The 26,092-nt window shown below is 39.5% G+C and overlaps 1 protein-coding gene across 2 annotated transcripts in view; it reads left to right on the top strand.

Moving 5' to 3' along the window:
• The window catches only part of CARM1 (coactivator associated arginine methyltransferase 1), a 49,005-nt gene that overhangs the window by 7,198 nt on the left and 15,715 nt on the right, over nt 1-26,092 (top strand). For both annotated transcript variants that reach the window (XM_074311943.1, XM_074311937.1), the window contains exons 2-6: nt 14,714-14,839; nt 15,157-15,263; nt 16,183-16,287; nt 20,857-20,967; nt 22,235-22,412. In XM_074311943.1, coding sequence (XP_074168044.1) covers nt 14,714-14,839; nt 15,157-15,263; nt 16,183-16,287; nt 20,857-20,967; nt 22,235-22,412 — 627 coding nt within the window. The remainder of the gene's footprint in view (nt 1-14,713; nt 14,840-15,156; nt 15,264-16,182; nt 16,288-20,856; nt 20,968-22,234; nt 22,413-26,092) is intronic.

Below are 26,092 nucleotides of genomic sequence, written 5' to 3'. Positions count from 1 at the left end.
GAGCACCAGTAGTGTCCCAGGTAGTGAAACCAGTATTATTTATTTTTTTTAAAGTAATTTAACCTAGTGGGAATGCAAGCATCTTCTAATCACAAAAGTTTCAAAGTTGAAGGGACTGTAGCAATTATGATCAAGCCTCTTGCCCTTAAAGTAGTATACTGTTTTTTTAGACTTTGTGTGCTTTCACTGTTATGAAAGGAATACTGGTTACACAGAAAAGATGAGTGAGAAGGGGAGAAGAATGGTCAGCACATAGTACCTAAGTCCTAAATCTTACAAGCTAGAGAACTGAAAGAAGTCTTAGAGGTTCATCTAATTTTTTCAAAGGTCTTAAGCCTTGTCTTTTTTTTTGCAGGGGAAAAAATAGAAAGAAGCTCAGAGAGCATGAATTTGTCCTTACAAACTAATAATGGCAGAACTGGAACAAAAATTTAATTTTCATGACTTCTATGAAAGTTACTAGAAAGGTCAGACAGTGTTTGAAGAAATGATTGCTTATTCTATAGGAAATGCTATTCCAGCATGTTTCTCCCCAGGGAGAACCACATTTCGCCTTCCAAATAATTTGCTTGCATTGTTTATTGTTTATTGTTCTGAATGTGGTCATCTTTATTACTTGACATATGAACAGATACTTAGGTCTCCTTTGCCCTGAAAAGGGAATTCTGGATCACCTTTAGTTGAGTTATTGTCAGTTCTCGTCTCCATCTGTTTGTGGGTGTATCTTTGCCAAGTGCTATAGGATAGTATGACTATCCAAAGAAATGTGTGTGAATCAAGAGTCTTGACAATGCAGGCCTCCAGCTCATATGTTATGATAGTGGACCTGTTAACTCTTCAGGGTTGAAACTGATGGTTGAAGTTGAAGCATAAGTTCTAGTGGCCTTGTAGCCTTTTATTCAGCAATTGATTGGCTGTTCTTTGTGAAAAGGATGGTCCTTGTCTTTTGTCTTTTTACTTTATCAGATACCTACTGAACTGATGGGCTAGAAAAAGGGTGGGGACTCTAGTGGCCACTTTTTACTTCTCAGAATCTGTTTACTTCTGATTAACTTATAGATTGGTAGATTTGTGTTGAATGAGTGTACTGAATAAGGCATTGAAATTCAGTTGTCTAGAGAACTGATAATTGTTCCTGAGCTTTACACTAAGCCTATTTTGGTGCTTAAGTATTATGTGGGTGTGTTTGAGTATTTTAAATTTCCTTGCTTGGTTGAAAGGCACTGTTGATGTTACACTGAAGACAGTTGTAGATGCCCAAGTGAAGACAGTTGGAAGGTTGCTATGCTAAAGTTAGATGGCACTTTCTGTGGATGACTTCTGTTTCCCCTTTGGTCCATCTCTTTGCTATTTTAGGCCAGGAAAAGAACAGGTCTTCCTCCATTCCTAACCTTCAGGATAAAAGGCACAGATTTGAATCCAACTGAACAAATTCTTGTAAAAGTACACAGATTACTTGGTTTCTTGTACTATTCACTGTTTTGTATTTTAAAGAATTTCATTTCTCAAGAGATCAACAAATTCAGACTGGATTTGTTTTTGTTTTTGTTAGTGAAGATTGTTGACTAATTTTTGTTGCATATATAGTATTCATTTTATGTATAAAAGTCCACTTTAAATATATTCACTTACAGAATTTTTGGATAGTAACTGCCAAAGAAATGACAGATCAGTGTTCTAATGGGGGGAAAATGATGCTTTTGTGAGTTTTCCAGTGGAATTATTTGGATTTTTCAGGGCATCTTGTTTAAGGTATAGAACTTTTGTTTTCCTCATAAAACAGAAAGCAACAAGGTTATTGATAGAAAAACTGGAAACAGAATTTCAGACTCCACTCTGTCATATTTTCTATGTGACTCTTGTTCCTTTCCATGATCTTTCAGTGTCCTTTGAAAACTAGAGGCACTATTTCTTCCCTATCTTGGTCTTGGGCATTTCAATAACCCCATCATGCAGCTTTTTTCTAATATGATAGTTGCTGTTCTTTATGAAATAATATATGCAAGTGCTTTGCAACTCTGCAAATACTATAGAGATGATAAATATCGTAATAGTTGTCTGCTTCATAGGTCACTGTGAGAAAGACATGATGGGGTATAAATAGTCTGTGGCTTATATGCACATGAGAAATGACATTGCAGCTTTCTTGTAGGATTGGTGATGAGATCCTGGGTAACTAGATGGGTTGGCCCAGGAAGCCTGAAGTATTGATAAGATTACTCCCTGAGGCAAGCAGGAAAGGGACTAGTTCAACCTTATAGTCCCATCCTCTGAGGTCTTGGCTAGCCCCATTGTCAGAAATCCAAGCTATGTCAAACCCTTGAAGTTAAATTTCCCTCTCTGGTCCACAACATCTTTGCTGAATCCCTTTTGGATTAGCCCTCTGCTGTGTTCTGCCTCATAGTGATTTTCTCCTCATCCCTCCCCTGTGCCTCATGGTGTCCTTCCTCTCATTGTGGACATAGCCTACTCACATGTGAACCATACTCACACACCTCATGGCATATTCCTTTAATGGATTCTTTCATACTCCTTTTTGTTGGTAACCCTATTGTTCTCCCAAATCTATTCCATATTTACTATTCTTGGTATCTATTGTATCTTTTCATGTGATCTGTAACTTCTCATAAATAAACCTACCTTTTGCCAAAGAGAATGGCCATTGTGAATCTTCACATGACCAAGTCCCAACACTTGGTGCCTGAACATTAATCTTATCATTTGGTGCAAAACTTCAAACACACCACTGAAATAACAAAGGAAGGAAAAGCAGGATGTAGCAGAGCTAGAGATCTGGACCTTATAGAGGCAAGATGAAAAACCTTGGTGGAAGTCCCGCATCTGATAGACTATACAGGCTCTGTGATCCTGAGCAAGTGATAGTGACCCAGGCAACTTTTCTTTAAGTTGCAGAACAGTTCCTGATCTGCATGGGTTGTGAAGAGTTTCTTTGCCCAAAACTGCCTACATGATTGTCAGAGAAAAAAGATAAATATAAATAATTTGTTCTTTGATTTAGACTCATTTGCCTGAAGCAGTTTTTTTTTTTAATTTAACATTAACATATATGCAAAACAATTCTAACTTATGAGATATTCAGGCTGGCATAGTTCCCCATGCTTCTGACATGAATCTCTTCTCTGCCCCAGGAAGATTTCAGGTAACATTTAAAAGAATCATGAACAAGAAAGTGATCATATAATAAATAGGTAAAATACAGTCTTGCACTAATATTGCAGAAATTGAACAACCATATGGCCATTCCAATCCTCTCCCTCCTAGATTATTCCCCTCAAGGAATCAATGAAGTTTCTTCCAGAGATCTGTATCAAGAATCTAAATTGAATAGAAGAATGTAAGAATGCCTCCCCTGAAGTGCAAAAGGCACTTCCCATATGACAGACCCAGGGCTAAACTCTTCTGGGAGTAAAGAATGGAGATTACCTTTTACTTCATTCACCCCTGGAAAGGCCTTTTTGTCCCCAAATTATCACATAGTCTAGAAAAGACTTTAGGGAAAAATATTTCTAAATCTAGTAAAATAATTCGGCTGGGGCAGCTGGTGATGCAGTGGAGAGAGCACCAGCTTTAAAGTCAGGATATGCTGAGTTCAAATTTGGTCTCAGACACTTAACACTTCCTATTTGTGTGACCCGGGGCAAGTCACTTAATCCCAATTGCCCCAGCCAAAAAAAAAATAATAATAATAATAATTCGGCTATTTTTCTGCGCAGGTTTAAATTGGAATTCCTTTTTTCTTAAGTTTCCTATTATGTGAAACCCTTTTTGGGAGGTCTGTGCCCTTATTCCATTATGAAGTTAAATAGAACTTCTTTGTTATCTAATGGATTTGTCTGGAGTCTCTTCAGTTCTGGTGAAGGGGGATGAGAGGAAAGATGTGAAACATGGGGGAAGTGATGGGTAGAAAGACACCTCAAAGCAGAATGCTGTGGGCTAGCCCAAAAGGGATTTGGCAAAGATGGCGTGAACCATAGACAGATTTATAGCAGAAATTTAATGTCACTGGTTTGACATAACTTGACTTTTTGACTAGACACAGCCAGGTGGGACTACTCAACATCTCCACAAAGGTGGGACTAGGAGATTGAACTGATCTCCATCTGTGCCCTTCCCTGCTTGCCTCTTGATAAGCAATCTTATCAGTACTTCTGGCAGTCTCTGCCAACCCCACCTAGTGACCCCCAGGATCTTATCATTACTCCTCCTGCTCTAACACTGTGTTCAGCCAGACTAGCTGCCCTCTTAGCCACCTTGTACAAGTTCTACTCCTATATACTTGCCAATACTGATCTTTCAAATGAGATATTTTAAAGCCCTTAGCACAGTGCCTGGCATGTAATAGGTACAATATAGTGTTTATTCCCTTCCTTTTCCCTATTTCTTCCTGTAATGCCCTTGTCTCTACATAATTCCTTCCTAAGCAACCTTCAAGGCCCGCTTAAGTCTCAAATCTTCAGTGAAGCTTTCACCTAATTATCTACTTGCTTCAGAATTCACTTTAACACTACCTTTTTTAGTTCAATTTGTATGTGGGAGTCCTTCCCCAACCCCTAAATTTTAAATGCTCTTAAAGAAAAGGGGCTGACATATACTGTTTTTTATCCATCATTCAGAGATTTCCAGGAATTTATAACTGGAAGGATTCTTAGAGATCATTCCATTTCATTCACTAATATGTATCCCTCTCCCTTCTTAGCATGGAGCTGAGTATAGTTACCTCCTCTTCTGTGCTGACCATCACTGCTTGTCCCTTTCACCTCTTGTCTTACCTTTATTTAGAATCCACATTCCCATTTTCTGAATCCCTTGGGCAGGCTAGAGGAGAGTCCTAGACAAGTTTGGGTTCTAATTGACCACCTCTTAGGTAAGTGAGTAAAATGTTGAAAATGATGGGTACTGGACATTTGGCTGATGTTAGTAGCAACATATCTGCTGTAGCTAGCACAAAATACATACTCATTAAAAGGAGAGGGTGGTATTTGGGTTGGTCTCTGGGGCTGTTCCCAAGAGACAAAAAAGAATTCTTGTAAATAATATTCTACTATGCACAGAAAGATGGAATCCAGTTCACTAGAGATTATAAACATTATAAATCTATTTCACAATGTGGCAGTTGGCCCAAGATAGATTTGCTTCCTTCTGTTCTGAGCAAGAGGGCCCTTAGGAGTATATACCTTCCACGGTCATTGTGCTCTGCCTCTTTCAGAATTTATTTTTTTTTCCCTACTTGGAAACCATTGTGCTGCAGTTTCAAGTTTTTCATTTTCATCCTAACATGATTCTTGCATTAGTAGTTGTCCCATGGTTTGAGGAGTTAATCCTCAGTTTTTATCTACTTTATCAGATCAGGTATCCTAATTTTGGAGTTCATAAACAAATCATGGTTGCTCTGATAAATCTCTCAAGCTATGGTACTAAATGAACAATAACAATCCAATATTCTCCACACAAAGGGAAAAAGACTAGAGATTTGTCTGCTAGTCAGCCTTGATAAAAGGTGGAATTCCTATTGCCCTGGAAGCTACCTGTGGTAGGTTAAGGTCATTGAGGTAGTTGTGCCAATGATGGGGAACAATGGGACTTGATTTAGGGAGAAAAGAGTGAGCTCTCTAACATTCTTGCCTCTCCTTCTCTCCCTCCTTCTCTCTCCCTCCCTCTTATTTTTCTCCCAGCTAACTTCATGTTTGGGTACTATCTCCATGTCCTTTTCCACCAAGTAGGCAGAGGCACAATTGCATAGACCTTTACCCATCTATGGCCTATTTTGGAAATCTAAAGAGTAAATTTGATTTGCCTTGGAAGAAGGTCGTGTCTTCTAAACTTTTGCAAAGTAAAACAAGGGTAAGAGTGAAGATAGAAAGATTTACTTTAAACTAATTTATAAAAATACACTGAGAGCCAGTTATGACAGATACTGGGGCTCTTCTCCAATTGATTTATAATCAGAACATAACATTTTTCCTTCACAATCTCACATTTCCCTATAGATAATCTAGATTATTGCTGTGAAAACAAGAGACAGATAATTAGAAAATAGCTTTCTTTAGATTTTAAGAACAACAGTGGTTGGTGGGTATTTCTTGGTGTGTTTTCTGATAGCAGGCTGTTGGGACCAGAGTACCTAAGAAGAGCAGGGTCACTCTGAATCTCAGAAGAACTACCTAATTAGGGCAGTTCTGGAACCTGGAACCTGGGCTCTCAGTGATAGAGACTGGATTGTTAACCATGGTGATTTGCTTCTATAATATATAGAAAGAAAATCCTCCTCCCATCAAAAAAATTTCCTCCTTCCATTTGGGGAATCTAAGAAATTGAGGTTACTGGGAGTATGGGGTAGGTGATTGGGGGTGGGGGTGGAAGAACCTCCCTGTCATAGAATATGATGTGGAGTTGGGATCTAGTACTGTGTTATAAGGGGGAGGGAAAAGGAGGGGAATTCTCAGAATTATTCGCCAAGCTTTCTGTTCATTCAGTGTCTCCTGAACCCCCAGCACATCTGCCATCCCTTTTATTGCTGACAAAGAAGTAGGGGGCCCAGCCTGACAGCCTGATTACCATGGATGGGAGAAATTTGCATTTAATAGCTTTCCTAGGCAGCACCTTGCTGCCACTAGCTGGAAGACTATGGTTTGGTGATTGAATTGTGTGTTTAAAAAAAGAAAAATTTAACTGAATTTTTATTTTGTTTTCTTTTGAGCCTTTTTCTGAGTAGCTCACAGTTAAAACAATATTTGGGTTCACTTTCCCCAAGTCTAAACTACTTGATGTGATTAGTCCTGTTCACAGCTTTGGACTTCAATTTTATTTTTCTCTCTTATATTACTTCTTTTCTGAACCAGGCATTTTTAAAGGATATCTCCTGTTGAGCTCCCCTGTGTTGGTGTCTGACTTCCTGAAATAATCTAGCTGATTTGTTCAATTTTGGTTTCAGAAATGCAGATTGGATTACTGTTCTTCTCTACCTTAAAGTTTATTTATATTACTTATTAGTTTGAAGGACAAAATCTGAGGTGGAAGAGAATGGGAAAGTCAGCCAGGCCAGTCTTATATCTAATCAAAAATTTCCTCAAAATGAATGAGTGATCATCTAATCTCTTTTTGAGTGTAGTTGGAGATCTTCAGTGTACAAGAACCCACACTCTAAGCAACTGAGGTAACCCAGGCCATGTCTAGATAGCTGTAGTGGTGAGCAGGTTTTTGCTTAGCAAGCCTCAATTAATCTCTTTTAATTTCCACTTACTGCTCTTCAATCTTCTGGGGCTGGACTGGAAAAGCCTGATTGGCCTTCCAATGGAAAGCATTTCAGATCCTTGAAGACAACTATCATGTCCTCTTCTCCAAGTTAAAGATTCTTAATTTTTTCAGGAAATGCTCATTTGAAATGAATTATTCATTTTCTCATCCCTCTTCCCTCTCTGAACATTCATACATTCTCACACACACACACACACACACACACACACACACACCACAACACAACACATATTGTAGTTTGTCGTGGTACCCCAAACTGAAAACAAGCAGTCTGATTAGGGCAAACAGCACTGTCACCTCCTCAGTCCCAGACACTCTTTCTCAAGACAGCCCAAGCTTGCTTTGTTTTGTTTTTTTTTTTGGTTACTGTATCCCATTGATGACTTTGTAATCCACTAAATACCTATAACTTTTTCAGAGTAACTAACTGTTCTCTAACTATAACTCCCCTCTCATTTACTTGGGAAGTTTATTTTTTGAAACTGAGTATAAAATTACTTTTTTCTCTTTCTAGCTGGTAAGTCATTTGGAATCCTGACTTTTATCATCTAAAACGACCATCTCTTCTAGCTTTATCTTTAAGTTAAAAAAATAAAAATCTGTCATCCATAAAGTGATTGTGTTGATTTTTAAAGTTCCTTCTAGCTCTAAGTCTCTTATCTCTGCCTTTAAGTAATTGAACAAAACCCATCCTTGGGCCACTTGCTGGAAACCTCCTTTCCAAAATGATGTCAAGGCACGATGAACTCAGCTTCTTGGGTCTGACCAGCAAAGTTTTAATTCTCCTAATTGTAAGTGGCCGGTATCTGACACTTGACATCTTTTCCACAAGAGCAGCTGAAAAATTTTGTCAAATGCTTCACTAAGATCAGCCCTTACTGCTGATCTGGTGATGACTGAACATGTTCTGACTTCATTTGGAACTTTTAGCTTTGCATGTGCTTCTTCTCGGAGGTAGGAATACATTTTAAATCTATTCATAGCAAGAATTCCTAACCTCAAGTCATTAAAAAAAATTATAACATTCCAATATAGTTTCCTTTTAATCCCATGTATTTTATTTTATGCATTTGGAAAAGATTCTGAGAAGGGATCCATAGTCTTCACATGGAGTCTCGGACACACAGAAAAACCAGTTATGAACTCCTAGTTTAAATTCTCCATATATCGTCAGTAACTAAGGTAATAGTTGTGATCAGTATTACTATTTTTTGAGGTTCTGAGTAAAAAATAATTAGAACTACTTATAAACCATCATTCTGGATGCTTTCTTGAAGTCAGGAATTTTATTAGGAAAAAAAACAACAACAACAATTTGCCCAATAATAATATGTTGGTTTTATTTTACATTTTAATAATGCTAGAAACCTCAATTCTTAGTCAATAATGGGATAGACATTTATTTTTTAAAGTAGTTGATTTAATGCTCAGAGGGTGTAGAATCTGGCAGGGCCCTTTGTGCCTCTGCTCAGGATACAGAAGCCCTCCTGCTTCTAAACCATTGATGTTCTTTGTCTTCAGGATGCAGCTCTTTTGGCAAACAGTGACAGTCGAGCCTTAGAAGCTGGGATAGGAATATTGCCTTTGGAGGATCCTACCAAAGACCAGACCTGCCCTGCGGTTTAAAGTTAGTTATCTCTGGTAGGGGCAGTTTTTTGCCCTTTTAGCCCTTTGCATCATACAGTATGGGTTTATCAGGGCAAGGACAGCTGTTTAATTTGTAGAATGCCTAACCCAGCACCATATATACAGATTCTGACAGATGCTTTTATTTCCCCTTTGTCTTCCCTAGCCTAGAGGCGGATAATTGGGGGGGGGGGAATAGGAGAAGTCGGCCAGGAGCTGCTGGAGGGCCTCCTGGCCCCTTAGCTCTCCTGCTCCCAGGGCTCAGAAAGATAAACGGCAGTGTGAGAACAGTATTTCTTTGGCCAGAAGGGTATTAGCCTGTGCTTAGCTAAGGCCAAGGCTCCTGAGCCACCAGGTTCCCTCCCTTTGTACTCACTTGAGGTTGTAACAAAAGTTATTTCAGTCCAATTCTGTGATCTCTGGTTTCCACTATGCCCCATCCCTTGAAGAAATCAGGAAGTCACAAGGATCACGGTTCCTGACTTGACATTGCCCGGCAGGTAGCACCTCACCTAGGGTGCTCTTAGAAGCATGGTAGCTTGGTATTATTTGCAAAGAGCCTTTAAATTACAGGGTGGGGTCAATTCTTTGTAGAGGGGGAGGAGGGAGTACAGAATCGAAGGCAGAGTTGGTGACTAAAGGATGAGAAGCAGGTTTTGTTCCCAAGCCTCATAAAAGCACCTTGAATGCAGTGCCTAGGACCAAGGTCTCACTGATCCCATCTCCCAGTGAGGTAACAGAGTGCTGATACACCACTCCTCCTGCCCTGTCTCCCCTCTTCTACTATTAGTCCTTCTGCTAAATGCTCTGGCCCCTTCTGGGTCATGGTGGCTTTTGAGGACAGTTATTCAGATCTTGTCTGCAGGTGCAAAAGAACTGGCTGAGTAGGAACACCAGACGAGAAGTGCATTTTTGTTAAGGATAAAACTACAGTATATTGGAAAAGAAACTACTTAGTTACAAACACTTGAATGATTAGCAAAGCAGTAGCAGAGGGGGAAAGAATATGGCAGTTCCCCCAATTCATAGATGATAACAATGTACAAGACTGCTATTTTGCTTTTCTTTTAAAAGAAAAGCAAAACTAAACAACTCTTATACACTGTGTCAGCCTTCTTAAAAGACTTCATTCATTCCCTGGATGGAATAGTTTAAAAATTGAGAGAACTTGGAAAACAATTTAGAAGAAAGGAGCAAATGCTAAACATGTTGGGAAGGGCTACCTGAAGAAGGGGTCACAGGAAATAAAATGCCTTCTGGAAAAAAGAAGGCTGGAAATGACTTAATAGTATTCACTTTTATTACAGAAAGCCTTTCTTTTATGCTTTCTTTACTAAGGATAGAACAGAAAGTATTTAATTATAACAGATTTATATTAATTATAAGGTTTGGAATTTAATCCTGGTGTTAAGTGATAGGTTTTATTCAGGATTCCTGATGAAACAGCTTTTTTCTGATACTTTTTTTATATAAGAAGGACAATTTGAGGTTTTCCAATACAGATATGCCTACAAGGGGGAGGGCCTAGGCAGTCTTTTCAGCTTTTTTCGGATTTGAGGAGTCTAGAATTCTTTCCTGTATAGACACCAGGAAATATGGAATCAGCACCAGACTTTTAGTACTGTCATTTGGTCAGAAAACTGTCATTTTCTCTAAGTTAGAGAATCAAATGAACCCAAATAAGAAGGTCTGGGGCTGTTGAAGAACGAGGGTCCTTTGTGAGCCACTGCCAAAGAGGTCATCTTAAGCTGAGCCAGGAGATAGTCTGGCTCTCCAGCAACAGGAGGAAGGATGAGGCACCAAGTCCCTTCCTCTCTTCACAGTCCTCTCTTCTCTCCAGGGAGAGGGCTAAACGCGGAGAATTAGTAAGGCTCTAGTAGTCTGCTTTTATCAGAGACCTGACTCTTTAATAGCTTGGGGGAGAGGTTCAGCTTTTCTTCTCTCTTTTCCCTGGAAAGTGGCAGTTTGATTTTCTTCCCCACTCCTAGGAAATTGAGAAAATGTTTCTCCATTGGATAAGAACTTTTTTTCCTCTCAAGTATCAAGGGATAAATAGCTTTAGTTCTGTTTGTCTGGAAGCTATGGTATTTTTCTAGCTAGAAAGATTTACCCTGGAGATGAGCTCTAGAATAGGCAGTTTTTCTTTCCTTCATCTTTCTCCCATCCATCTGGCAAGTATTGCTTCTTCTCAGAAGAAATCCCAGAACATTTCAGTTGAATAATTTGCTCTAAAGTCAGACACTTCCCTCAGACCTGTTTTGAGCTTTGCTTTTCCTTTCAGCTTTATATTTGTGTACCTTACTCTTTGCTCTACTGCATCCTGTCTCAGGAAGTGTGGAAGATGAGGAGTGGAAAGAAACATCATATTAATTCCTCTTTGGTCTTCTGTCTTGATGGCAGTAACAGTGTGGTAGAGAGGGCCCTGGACTTAGAATCAAATGTATCTGGTCTTTCATATTTTGGCTTCAGGACTGATTATTTCTGTTACTTTGAAATGGAAGAAGGAAGGGAGGAAAGAAGAGAAGGGAATATATTAAGTGCTTACTTAACTACATGTAAATCACAGTGTCCTGGATACAAATGGAAAAACTAATTGCTCACTTAGTTGTTGGTGCCACAATGTCTTTGCCTGGGAAGCAGCATAGCCCACAGTCTTCCCCTTAGTATCTTTCCACAGAAGTCTTGCTCTGCAGACTTCAGAGTCCCAGGGAACTGAAGGGGTTTGGGATAGACAAAAGTAGTAGACTGTGTATGAACTTGTAAGCAATGTTCCTGAGAAGATGCAGGCTGGAGCTATGTGATCCATGGGGACAATTTGGTTTTGGAAGAGGGTGAAAGATTTGCCTTGTAAATGGGAGATTATTCTTATCATCTGTCAGAATGCAATTTGACCATTCCTTTTAGTTAAATAGGAACTCCCTCCTCCCAAGTGCTCCTTTCTCCTGGAATGAAAATTCTGAAATGTCTTTCTACCTCAGTAATTCCTTTTGGTTCCAGTTTCTTGTTAAACTGTCTCCTCCTGCAAGCTGGATACCTGAGCTTCTCTATAAGGACTCTGTAGACATATTTGTGGCAGGGGCTAATAATTTTTATTATTATTATTACTATAACTTTTTATTGACAGAACATATGCATGGGTAATTTTTTACAACATTAAGCCTTGCATGGAGACCTATTTTCCATGAGGCTTTTAACTGAAATAGCCCAGTCCTCTTAATTCTTCCTCCAGAATGGCTCTCTCAGCCCCCACACTCCACCAGGTTCTCCTTACCTCCTGCCAGGTTCTTCCAGTAGCCACTGAACTCACCTTTGATTTGGCGCTACCGAGGTACCATGGCGATCATCTGGTTCAACATCCTTTTTATACTTTTGTTGTCTGGCCTCAAGTGATTTAGTTTGGCTGAGCCTCAGTTTTTCTCCTTTTCTCTCTAAGATGAGGATAATTTTCCTTCCTACCTGTCTCATAGGGTTGTACATAGGGTTGACGTCACTTAAAGGGTATTCCAGAAGTCTAAGAACAGAAGCTTACAACTGCCCTAAGACTTTTGGAACACTCTATATATGAAAGTGCTTTGCAAATTAGAATGTAACATCATTAATTGGTTTTGTGAACACATGCTATTAGGACATGCAATATTACAGCACCATTAGTTTTATTGGAACAGTGTTATATACCTCAACCATCGATCAGATGATGCTACAGTGATATTTTTTTTGTTTTGTTACACAGTTTTGTGATTTGGGGGTTGGTTATAATGTAGTAATGATGCTTTTCAATTCAAATAGCCTTTATTAGGTGCCTTCTATATACCAGGCCACCTCCTAGGTAGAGGGAGAGAGTAGTTAGGATACAAAGTCAGTTCCCTCTAGGAGTTTACATTTTTTTTTTTTGAGAAAGGGGCTTTTGTTGGGGCATGGTGACATTTGGATATGGTATTAAAGGTCCTCTCCAGTCTGATCTATCTAGGTGAGGTTTTCTGGTTAATGCTCAGTCTCTGATCATCCTGGTACTTCAAGTATTTGTCAAATCAATTGATAAACATTGATTAAGCTCCTAACCCTATGCCAAGCTGAGGGAATGCTCCCTATGTTTTATGTAAAGAAGTGAGTAAAACTGAAGCTTTGAGTGAAGTTAGCCATCCTGTAACCTGAAAGACCACCGGTTTTCCTTTCCACAATAATGAAATTGTTATGTGGTTGTTGCTTGGGCCAAAATAACACCCGAAGTCCTGAGTCCTCACCCAAGACTAGCAGAACTGGCAAGGCTAGGTGCTTTTTCTGGCTGCCTAGAGCCAGGGGACCTTTCCCTTCTTTTGCCAAAAGAATCACAATTACCACCATATTGAAACTTTGAGTAGAGGGTATTGGTTATTACATGCTCTTTCCTTATTCATGTTCCTGAGATGTTTGTATACAGTTTGATACTAGCTATCTACTGCTGTAAGAATAAACTGGAATGCAGTGTGAAGAAAGGATCCTGGAGTCTTGTAGGATTATAGCAGCAGCTGCAGTGATGGATTAGCCACACCTTCTCATTTTTGTTTGGGCAAGATTGAGTGATCAGTGATGAGCAGCTTTCTTTAGCCTGCAGTAAGGAATTATCATTCACATCCAGCTATGTGTTGATCAGGTGTGATGCTGATATGCTGGCATCTTAGTCCCTTTGGCCGCTTCCCTGAGAAGGAAAGGACATAATTCAGGTTCTTTTACCCAAGAACATAAAAGAAATCTTCTGGATAAAGCTCTGAACCTGGACTCAGGCAGCCTGAGGTTCAGACTTTAAGCTCAGCAGCTTTGGGGTAATCATTTATGTTTTTTCTGCTCTGGTTTCCTCATCCAAAAATGGTGGTAGTAACAGCACCTACCTCCCAGCATTGTTATGAAGATCAGATGTAATCTTGGAAAAGCACTATGTCAGTGCTATTATAATCCCATCTCTCAGTTGGGTAAGATAGAGTTGCTTTGGCCTTCCTGCTGGAGGGTCCCCTGATAGGGAGTAGCTCTCTGGTTTTTAATTCCTGGGAAGAGGCCTGTCATGCTGGCTTTCCTGATTTGGGATCAGGTGTGTGAGGAAGAATCTTGAATCCTCATAGTCCACAGCTACTTTTCAAAAGGAGCAGGGGCCCACTAACTGAAAGCTCCATAATAGTGGTGATGACAATCTTGTCGTTTTGGCCCAGACCCACCGTTTTCCTTATGTGAGAAATTCCAGGTGTTATTTCTTCCAGAGATGCACAATGTTGGCCCATCTGTAACTTGTAGTCTTGGGAATTTCCTTGGGGCACTGAGTGAGTGGGTGAGACTTGCCTTCCATCACCCAGCAGCATGTGGCAGAAAGCCTGGCTTCTAGACTGGCCCTCCACATGCTGCACACCAGCACACTCTCCTTGCTATGGTGAACATCAGTGAGCACCAGCACCAGCTTCTTAGTGATTCATAAACCCAGCTGAGGCACAGTTGCCCCATGGTCACTGGTTTAGCTTTAAAGGACAGGTGGCTCTCCCACCATTTTCATGATTCAGGTGAGGATTTTAGAGCACAAAGGGAGAAGGGGCTTGTTCCAGGATTCACAGTGAACAAAGCGTAAGGTCCTCATTTCTAGCCTGATAGTTCTGGGCACTAGTCACTTGGCACATGCAGACGAAGTGCGGCACTTTGCTGGGCCTAGTGGCTGAAGGAGACACTGTGGACATACCAGAGAAATCCCAGGGAGTGCCCATGGGTGGGTTCCATAGTGTGGGTGAGGGGGGGCAGCAAGTGTCTCCAGTGCTCAGGTGTGTCCTCTGAGGCACTGTCTTGTCATTCTTTCCAGATGAAGATGTGTGTGTGTTTAAGTGTTCCGTGTCCAGAGAAACAGAATGCAGCCGAGTGGGGAAGCAGTCCTTCATCATCACCCTGGGGTGCAACAGCGTCCTCATACAGTTTGCAACACCCAACGGTAGGTCCCTCCTGGCCCCCCCAGCAAGGCTTCAAGCTAAGGCAGCATAAATATTCCGATGCATCTGGAATTATGAAGACTTTGCCTTCATATAATATTCATGGATGGGAAGTTTTTTTTAATTTTGTGGTCAAAAACATTCTAAAATCTAATGGATATATTCTTTTTTCATTAGCAGTGGTCTCCTGGAAGGTTTTTTCCCTTTCCATTGGCAGGAGCCTATCCATTATAGGCAGGCCATGGCCACTTTCTCCTGGTTTGCATTACTCCCTCCCATGTGTGATCCCTTTTCTACATTAAGTTTTTACTTCTTTCAGATTTCTGTTCATTCTATAATATTCTGAAAACCTGTCGAGGTCACAACTTAGAACGCTCCGTCTTCAGTGAGCGGACAGAAGAATCCTCTGCTGTACAGTATTTCCAGGTGTGTTTTTCACTTGGCAGGATCTTCCTGGTACTTCCAAAGGGAGGGCCCAGGTGTAGGAAAAGGTTTTGCTCAGTTGAAACTGGACAACCATAGAGGAGAGTCATTTAGGCCTTGGCTGTCTCTGTGTCATCCCTCCTCCACCCCCACCCCAGTCCTTGCTCCAGCATTCAGTACTCCTGAGCACTCAGTTCTCTTCCTTCACAAAGCCCTTCCTGTGAATTATAAATATGTTTATCTTTACTAGCTATGCTTGCAAGAGCTGGTCTGCTTAGTCCCAACAGCTCTAAAACTGGGAACTAGTGTGTCTGTTTACTAATCAGTTTTGCATTAAGATATTTAATCTCTAGTACAAGGTTTTCTGATTCATAGTCATATTACCCATGTCTCTTTTGGGGTTCCTCAGGTTCTCTGAGAACAGAACCCATATTATGATAGATCTGTTTTCTTATAGAAAGTATACTGGTTCCAAATAGAAATCAGGCCCTGGAATTTAGAAAAGGGGGTGCTTTGTAATGCTGGGGTCTGTAGTTGTCTGTATCTGTACAGTATCCTTGCCAGCTTCCTGACTTAAGAGATCTGTAGCTTTTTCCTTCCTTTCCCCATGTGGCCTGGGATATGTTAGAGATTCCCCATCCTGGCCCTGATGAGATCCAGTTAGATTAAGCTGCAGAGAACAGTGAATAGAGCAGTCTGACCACCTTGTTTGTTAACAGGGATGGTTCAGCCTTGGTCCCCAGCATGACTTTCTGAGAAGTGATGCCCATGCTCCCTCCACCCTGGGCATGTTCCCATTGCTGAGCTCCTTCCATGGTTTGTTGGGGAGGAAGCAGGGGGTCTGACTGGGGAAGGCTGTGGTTGGTTGGGCTGTCTGCTCTGAGACTCGTCTGTTCACGACATTCTCTCTTGTGTGTTGTAGTTCTATGGCTACCTGTCACAGCAGCAGAACATGATGCAGGATTATGTACGGACAGGCACGTATCAGAGGGCCATCCTGCAGAACCACAGTGACTTCAAAGACAAGGTGAGAGTCCACTCTTAGGAGCAAGCTGAGTTTTGGTCTGGAACAAAACCTGAAATCAGCTGAGGTGTTAAATCTGAATGCTGCTGTTAGGGGGCCCAGGTAGGCCCATTTGAGCTGGTATTTGAGAAAAAAGGGACTGTCAGGGGAAGCTGGACATAGTGAGCAGGAATTGAGAGTAATAAAGTGACTTCAAAGAGTTCTCTCCATCTGGCCATTGTGATCTTTCACTCTTTAAGTTTCAGCTGTGGGGAGTTCATCCCTCCACCCCACCCCTACCCCCAAACCCATCAGTTCTGATTTGTTTTTAAATATCTTCATGAGACCAGCATGAGCTCCACAAAAGCTTCCCTGGGGTCTGCTCCCTGTGGTGTTTGTGTTGACACTGTGTGTCTGGCCTAGAAGCAGTAGCTAAATCAAACAGCTGATGTTTGAACTGTCCCCCATCCAAAACCCTCCTATCCTCTTCTGCTTGCTGCAATAGGCTCTTTAAACTCCCTGGGCCCACCACTAAAACTCCCTCTTACTTTTCTTCCGTGTGATGCTAATGCTGAACCTTGATTTTACATTTGATTTTTGAAAAAGGATTTTTACTGGTGAGAGCTCTGGCTCTCTCTGACTAAGCTAATTATAATGAGAAGTGCTGCTAATTTGATCTTTACTTTTGTTTGATGATAGGTCCGATCTGGAGCAACTAATGGGATTATACTTAGTTGTTGTTCATGAAAAACCACATTGCTTTCCAGCAGTTGCAAGATTCATCACCTTCCCTTAGACAAGTAATTTTCAAATATATGTAAGGAATCTGGACAGTGGGATCCAACCTATTTGCTTTAGGAATGCTTCTGTGTTTTTCATTGGTATCACAGGCTTATCATTAATATATTCTATACTACATGCAGGCTATAAGGTAGGCAGTCTTTGTAAATGATAAACTAAAGACTAGCTTTTCTTCTGGAGAGAAAAAAGCAAATTCATACCTTTACCATGTTCTGGATCTAGAAGTGTATAAGCTCCTGAAAGACACAAGAGGAAAGAAACCCTGCCTAAGAGGCATCTGCCATCCTGGGATTGGTATTCTGTCCCTGACCCTTTTCAGCAGTAGGTCAGGTGTTAAGACATTACTATTTTTTCATTTGTATCTGTTTCAGGAGATAATGGCCTTAGAGGCTTTGACCTTCTTGCCCCCTGTCCCTTTTGTTTTTTCTTTCCCTTTTTCCTCCTTCCTTCCCTATTTTATCTTACTCCCTTCCCCTCCCCCTTTCAGAGGCTACAAGTCTGTTTTTAGATTTTGTGACTATTTTTCAACATGGGTAATTAGTCAGGTACTGCTACCTCCCTGAAGCTGACAGAGAAGAGAAATGAATCCCTATGACTTTTCTGTAGGAATGTTTCTCTTTGTAGGATGAAATTTTATGGAGTCTTCTTTAGAACTTATTGTATAAGTTTCTTGCTGAAAATACAGTAAAAAGGCCAAAAAAAGGGGGGGGAAAGAAACCCCACAATGTCAGCATTGGAAGTGATCTTAGAGGGCACCTAATCTGCCCAAATCTCCACAGAAACCCTCTCTACAAAATGCCCACCATGCTCAAAGATTTCCATTGTCCATTTTTCCTTCGGGACAGAATCTTACTGCCACCTGTTGTCACTCCTCCTACTTCTGAGGTTAAGCAGAACAAATAGAATATCTCTTCTTCAGGATAATTCTTAAAATATTTGAATCGAGGGACTATTTTCTGTGCCCCCTTCCCACCTCTCCTTACCTAGTCTTCTCTCTCAGCTAAATAGAGTTCCAAATACCTCACCATCCTCCTTGCCCTTCTTCAGGTGTGTTGCAATTTATCAATATTCTTCCCTAAAATGTACCTAGAACTGAACACAATTATCTAGATATTGATCAGAGTAGAATATGGTTTAGTCTGGAACCTCCTTTGTCCTGGGAGATGTGTGTCTACAGAAGCAGCCTGAGATTCAATCCCAGTATTAAGTTTTAGAGGTGGTATCTGCAAAATGAAATATCTAAATAGTAACACTTTAGAAAATTTGATACTAGAGATGAGCTCTTCAAGAGAAGCTTCAGCTATTTATTATCTCCTGTCCTGATGTGTAGAGAGTTAAGATGAACAATATCATAGGTTTTCTTATGACATCACATAAGCCCTGTCATAGAAAAAAAAGTGTGGAAACAAAAGCAATACAATCAACATTAGAAGGAAAACATAAAATGGAAACATTTTTAATAACTAATATCTCTAATAAATTCTTACTTATCAAATATATGGAGAACTGAATCAAATGTATAAGAATGTAATTCCTCAATTGATAAATGGTCAAAGAATACAAACAGGTAGTTTTCAGATGAAGAAATCAAAGATATCTATAATCACCTGAAAAAAAATTGTTCTGAATCATTATTGGTTAGTAAAGTACAAAAAACAAAGAATTTTTGCAACTCTGAGGTACCACCTCATACCTCTCAGATTGGCTCAATATGACAGAAAAGGAAAGTAATAAATATTGGAGAATATGGGAAAACTGGAACACTGATACATTATTGGTGGAGTTGGAATGGTGGAGATCCATCCTTTCTGCAGAACAATTTGGAACTATGTACAAAGGCCAATCAAACTATTCATATTCTCTGACCTAACAATACCACTACTAGCTCTATATCTCAAGGAGGTTTTTTAAAAAAAGAGAAAAGGACTTGCATGTACAAAATTATTTATAGCAGCTCTTCTGTGGTGGCAAAGAATTGAAAATTGAGGGAGATGCCCATTGATCAGGAAGTGATTGAACAAGTTGTGGTTTATATGTGTAATGTCATACTACTATGCTATAAGAAGTGAACAGGTAGGTTTCAGAAAAACCTGGGAAAATTTACATGATCTGATGCAAATGTAAAGTGAGTAGAACCAGGAGAACATCATAACATATTAATAGCAACATTGTACAATGATCAATTATAAATAACTTGTCTCTTTTCAACAATGCAATGATCCAAGATAATTTCAAATGACTTGTGATGGGAAATGTTATCTACATCCAGAGAAAGAACTGATGTAGCAAAGCATACTATTTTTCCACTTTTAAAATTTTTTTCAGTTTTTTTTTCCCCTATTGGTCAGTTTCTTCCTTTACAACATAACTAATAGAAATATTTTGCATGAAGGCACATATATAACCTGTATCAAATTGCTTACTGTTTTAGGGAAGGGGGAAGAAAGGAGGGAGAAAATTTGGAACTCAAAAAAAATTTTTAATGAGTATTTAAAAGTGTTTTTACATATAATTAGAAAAAATAAAATGCCATTTATAGGAAAAAAAGAAAGAAAGAAAAGAAAAAGAAAACACTATAGAAACTAGATCCAGGATTCTCATTCCCTATATATAATATGGCAGCCCTGGTGCACACATCCTGTACCATCAGGCCTATAACTGGAGAAAAACAATGAATAGTTTTTATGTAATATGATTTTGTAGTCCCCTGATTTTAGGGGGGATGCATCTGTTCTAACAATAAGTCAGTAAATCGTAAATCTTCTGGTTTGGGCATCTGCTTCAGAGACTTCCCATACTCCCAATCTTAAGAATAACAATCTGTCTGATTCTGAATAGACCATTCCTCAATTCGCTACTGTCATAACCAAATTCTGAACACCACTCCTCTAGGGTACATAGAATTAGCATGTCAGTGATAGAAAGCTGGATAAAGGGGTCTCCTCTCTCTTAGGACTGCTGATTTCTTTTGGAATTTAGTTCGCTTATAATGGTATTACAATAAGACTTTGCCCATTGGCTAGGAATGGGTTCAACCCTGCAAATTCTTTTGAGATACCTCATGACACTGGTCTGTGACCCCAAACTTTTAGGGTCCCCTTTCCCAGTCTCAACACTTTAATATGTAGGAGGAAAAAGCCCACTGCTTACTAGAGAATAATACCCTCAGTTTTCCATATTATTCCCATGGCCAAAACTATATGGTGGTGCAAATTACAAACAGGCATCCTTTCTTTCCTCACCTGAATAGTTTTCTCACAACTACAATGTAGCCACTTTCAGGGAAAAGAAATATTTTATCCCCACAGAGTTGTTAGTCAAGTACCAGGACATTTGAGGATAAAAAGAAAGCAATGTTAGGGGAAGAGGTTTTTGCCCTGTTGACTAAAGACTTTCTGGCAAATCCTAGGGTGTCTCTGCATGGCAGTCAGCTATGTACTATTAATCTTCTCAATCTGTCTACCTAGAAACAGGGAAAGACTTTGTTGATCCAGTCCAAGGTCAAATTTAATTTTTTGAGAAACTTACACATTTCAGATGTGTTGAGATTCTCACCTTATACCATCTTATTGGCTTGGCCTTAAGGGTCTGAAGTGTACATTATTGGTTTGCTCATATAATATCTCACACTTGACCACTCTTTGCCTTCTCTTAAAGCCTTTAATCTTTGCCAAATAACTAATGAGATTGAGGCAGTAGAAGGGTCTCAAGTTTGTGGATGGGATGAGATTTTTTCTGTTTTTTCTTTCCATTGCTCTCCATGACTAACAGTGACTCTTTCTCATTTCTCAGATTGTCCTAGATGTGGGCTGTGGCTCGGGGATCCTGTCTTTTTTTGCTGCTCAGGCAGGCGCAAGGAAAGTCTATGCAGTGGAAGCAAGCACCATGGCTCAGCATGCTGAGGTCAGTGGGCCCCGTGGCCAAGCATGCTTTCCCTTCCTTCCTATCCCCAGCTCTGTGGCAGCATGCACAGCCTTCAGTTAAGCCTGTAATTCAGAAGGTGAATGGAGCTTTTTACAAAGCACAAAGAGCTGGCTCATTCCCAGGTGTTATTAGGGAGGAGTCCAAATCCTGGCTTCCTCTGTGAACTTAGGAAATTCAGTGCTTACTGCCTCAGTTTATCTACCATTAAAATCAATAGGTAAATTTCTCTGCTTCTTAACTATGTTCTGAGGTTAGTAGTGAGGTATGCTGTTCACTTCTGAGGGAAAAGAGGAAGCTATAATGTAGTGACCAGTAATATATAATTATATAATATATATATAAATATATAAATATATAATATATAATAATTATATTATATATATGTATATATATATATATATATAATATATATAATATATATAATAAGTATAATGTAGTGGCTTTGGTATTACATTGGTATTAGATCCACCTGGGTTCCTGCAAGTCACTTAACATATATCTGGTTTTCAGTTTCTTCTGTAATCTAAAGATGTTAGACTACATAAGCCTTTCAACTGCAAATGTTCTGATTGCATTGCCTTAGAATGTTTTCTTGTCATTGTGTTAGGAGCCGCTTTGAGTTTTGGATAGGCAATTTATCAGTAATTCTACTTGCATGCATCCTTGACCTTCATCGTTTGATCACAGAAAGTAGTGTCCAATGTCTTCAACATTTTGTCAAACAAAATTAATTTAAAGTCAATGTAATTTTTTTTAACGTAAAAAAATATACAGCAAAAAAATGTTTTTTGATGGGAAAAGTTCACAAAGTCAAATAAGTAATTAAACCAAGCACCAAGGTTTCAACATGCTGAGATCAGTGAGCATTCTTTCTCCCATCCACCCCCTAGACCCCAGCTCTGTGGCAGCCTATATGGCCTTCAGAGTTAAGGCTGTGATCCAGAGGGTAAATGGGGCTTTCTGGGGAGCACTCCCAGGTGGTATTAGGAAGTTCAAGGTCATCACCATTTTTCATAGCTTATGCTAGCTTCTAAAAGGTTTGAGCTCTGTCTCCTCTCACTTTGGCCTTGGTTGTGCAAGAAAGATGATTTTGGGCAAGCTGCTGGGCTCTGACTCCATGGGGTTCTCTTAGAGATGGAATCAGCAGTGAAACTTTAATGAAGCTCATTAGTCCAAGGAGATATTTCTCCATAAGATTGGTTTTTCCCTGATTTTTATCCCCAACTTTTTCCCCTCCCACCAATAGGTTTTAGTAAAGAGTAACAACCTCACAGACAGAATTGTGGTCATTCCTGGAAAGGTGGAGGAAATCTCACTTCCTGAGCAGGTGGACATAATTATTTCAGAGCCAATGGGCTACATGCTTTTCAATGAACGTATGTTGGAGAGCTACCTCCATGCCAAGAAGTACTTAAAGCCTAGTGGTAAGTAAATGGGCTGGGTAAAATGGGGTCTGTTGGCTGATTTGTTTCCTGTGAGCAATGGCCTAATCTCCTTTTCTCAGATGGCACTGCAGAGCTGTGCAAAGAGCCATTTAGAAGTTCTTTGGGAATATAAAATAAATTCTGTTTCAAAAGGAGATATTTTGGAGTTTATTTTGTGGCTTTACACTTAATTTGATCTTATGTATGTGATAGGTGATAGCCTTATCCTTAGTTTCTAAGATCATATGTAGGGGATAAACTATATAAATTTGGTGCCTGTTAGTGGTGAATTCTAGAATTTAGGATATTTTCTACCCCAAGAAAGTCTCAGGTCATTTAAGTTGAGTGTTCCTCCTTGATAGTTCAGTTTTTGGGGAGGTTTTGAGTTTTTTTTGTTTTTTTTTTAATTTTTAATTTTTTTGGTTTTCTCTTTCTCAGAAGAAGACTAGCAGAATAAGAGTTGAGTAGGTGTAGCAAGAGGAATCAGAATTGTGCTTTTTTATTTCTTGACATTACTGCCTCTTAAGGTGAGGGATTTGAAATGTGTATGCAGCCAATTTTCAGAGGAAGGTTATCAATAGATAGACAGACCCTGTCTTGTTTTCTGTTCATAGCACATTTGGAGCATTGTGCTCATTTCTGGGTACCATGCTGGAGGGAAAAGTTGGCAAGCTAAGGATTTCAGAGAACACAACCATGGCTTTAAGTTTATGCTATGTTAAAATCACTGAAAAAATTAGGGATGTTTGGCCTGGGGAAAAGAATACACTAGAGATGAGATGACATAGTTGCTGCTTTGAAAGATCTGAAGGGCTAAACTGTAGAATAGAGCAGAATCAGGAGTTAGGGTTGAAGTTGGAGTGAGACAGACTTGGGGTCCATACAAAGGAAAAAAAAATTAATAATTAAAGCTATCCCAAAATATAATGGGTGATACTGCACTCAAAACCTCAGAATTAGAAGGGACATTGGAGGTCATTTTGATCTGAAGAATTCATTCTATAACCTACTATAAGAATCTTTTCTTAAAGATCTCTATTGGGAGGAAATTAACTGTCTTCCTAGGTGGCCCCTTCCACCTTTGCACAGTTCTGATTGTTAGAAAGTTTTTCCTGACATCAAGCTTTATTTTGCCTCTCTGAAACTTCCTCCCATTGTTCTTTGGGACCAAATAAAACAAATCTAAAACTTTCTCCTACATGACAGCTTTTCAAATGGTTGAAAGACAGCAGTTATCCATAACCTTCCAAAGTTTTCTCTAAGCTAAATATACTCATCCTTTCAACTGATACTCATATGGCATGATCTCAGCGCCTTTCATCACCCTAATTACTTTCCTCTAGACCCTTTCCAACATATCAGGCTTTCATAAAATGTGACACCTAGAACTCAACATGTGACATGAGATGTGGCCTGACTAGGGCAAGGCACAAGGAGACGCAGAATCTCAAGTCTTTTAGCATGGCCTTAAATGGCATTGACATTTTTGATTTCCATATCACACTTTGTCAGGATTTTTTGTTCAGTTTCATTGATACTTTTTGTTTTTTTCCACATCTCTCTCCTACTACTACTACTCTCATTAAATCCTTTCCTATAACAATTAGTCAAAACCATCCAGCTATCAACATCTTGCCAAAGTATGCTATCTGGCAGTCATAATCCCTCATCTCTAAGGGTTCTCTGAGAAGAATGAGCTGCATCTCACATTATGCAGTTCACCAAAACCCATCAAGTCTTTTTTGGACAAACTGCTTTTCTCTAGCCATGTCTCCCTCATCTTGTCCCTGGGAAGTTAATTTTTTTTTAACCCAAATATACTCAATTTATTAGATTCAACTCAACTGTTTAACTTATTCATTTACTATCACAATGTTCCTACAGTATGTTAGCGATCTAGCCTCACTTTGTGTCATCTGCAGGATTTGATAAATATGCCACCTGTGCCTCTTTCCAAAATTGTTGGCTAAAGCCAAAGCAGAGATGTATAGAGCACTCCACTGAAGACCTTTCAAGTTGATATTGGAACCATTTACTGGGTAGACCTTTTTAACCATCTCCAAATCCATGTAAACTATACTACTGTCTAGGCCATATCTCTGTCCATCTTTTCTACAAGAATACCATAGGAGACTTTAATAATAAAAATGTTTTATTGTGTTAAATATTTAATTTAAATATAAATAGTAATAATAATACTTTAATAAACCAGGCTTGACCAAGCTTTTAGCAATCCAGTAATCCTGTCAGAAAAGGAAATGAGATTAATGTGGCATGACTCATTCTTAATATAGTCTTGCTGAGTGTTTCTTTTTCTAGTATTCACTAAACATCCTTTGAATAATAAATTCTAAAATTTTGCTAGGAATTGAAGTCAGACTCAGTGGCCTTTATAGTCTGAAGAAGACTACTTCCCTTTTTTGAAATCAAAACATTTCCCTTTCATTCTTGCAACATCTCTCATTCTTCAAGAGCTTTCAAATTTCACTTCTACAAGTTCTTTCCTTAACTTGGATGTGTAGTATACCGGGGGCTAGAAACTTGATACTCGTTAATCAGAGGTGTTCTCTGTCTTGGTCCCTTTTGGTCTTGGGTTTCAACTTATTTGCTGTTTTTTTCTCCTTTCCAATTCAAAAATCATTGTCCTTGGCTAAGAATGCAAAGTAAAGTAAGATTTGTCCAGTCTCTTCTAGGATCCTCCTTTTTCTCTAATACTGCTTGGGGAAAAGAGATGATCTTTAATTTTTACCATCACCCGCCCACACACAGCCACTTCCGTGTTCATGAGCTTTGACATGCTTTTAACTCATAATCTTTCATCACTGGATCTTTCCCTCTACTTTCCAACTTATAACTCTGTTCTTTGTTCTTTCAGTCTTCTTCCACCCATTCATTCTTTCCTGTGTCATCACTCTGCACTAGCTACTCTCTTCTTCCTTCCCTGTCTTGGCCCTTTTGTAAACCATTTCAACTACTCGGGGCTCTTCCTTCCTTTAACTGATTTGCCTCAAGCCCTAACTTTGGATTACTGCCATTATCCATTGCCTGCAATCCTACTCCTCTGCCCCTGAGTAGAGGTAGAATAAATCTGAATTGTTTGGTGTACTCTGTACCTTGGTCTCCTTGGCCAATTCCCCCATTTTTTCCTCATGAGAATTGTTACTATTTATATACTTAAAATTTATGTCTTGAGAACTTTCTAGTCCTCCCAGGCTAACTTCCGTGGTAGAAGTTCTCCTGCTGTCACAAACTCCAAGGTGTAGAGTAGTCACTTCCCTTAAAGGCTCCTAGCATTTTTAGTTCAGTACGTATTGCCTTCCACATTGGGGAGAATTAGGTTCTTTCTTCACTTTTGAAGGATGAAGTGATCATTTCCTGAAACTACAAAGTCATGAGTTTCTCTGCTTGGGGCAGGGATGAATTCCACTAATAGCTTTCCAGATCTTTCCCCCAAACAACAGATCTCTTTTTCTCTCCTTATTCAAGTCTTTGAATAAAGGGATTGATAGATTCCCTTTATTGGGAATGTCATTTGAACCAGATGATCCCTAAGAGGCCTCAAATCAAAGGTTCTTTCAGGCTAAAGAAAGGAGGCAAGAAGCAGCCAGCCCAGATGCAGATTTGAGTTCTCATTGCCATTTGCTGTTAGGAAATCCATTTGGATTTCATTGGGTGCAATT

Source organism: Sminthopsis crassicaudata, chromosome 1 (genome assembly GCF_048593235.1).
Source record: "Sminthopsis crassicaudata isolate SCR6 chromosome 1, ASM4859323v1, whole genome shotgun sequence".
Lineage (NCBI taxonomy): Eukaryota > Metazoa > Chordata > Mammalia > Dasyuromorphia > Dasyuridae > Sminthopsis > Sminthopsis crassicaudata.
The sequence above is the reverse complement of the archived record's forward strand: the minus strand, read 5'-3'. Positions and strand labels throughout refer to the sequence as shown.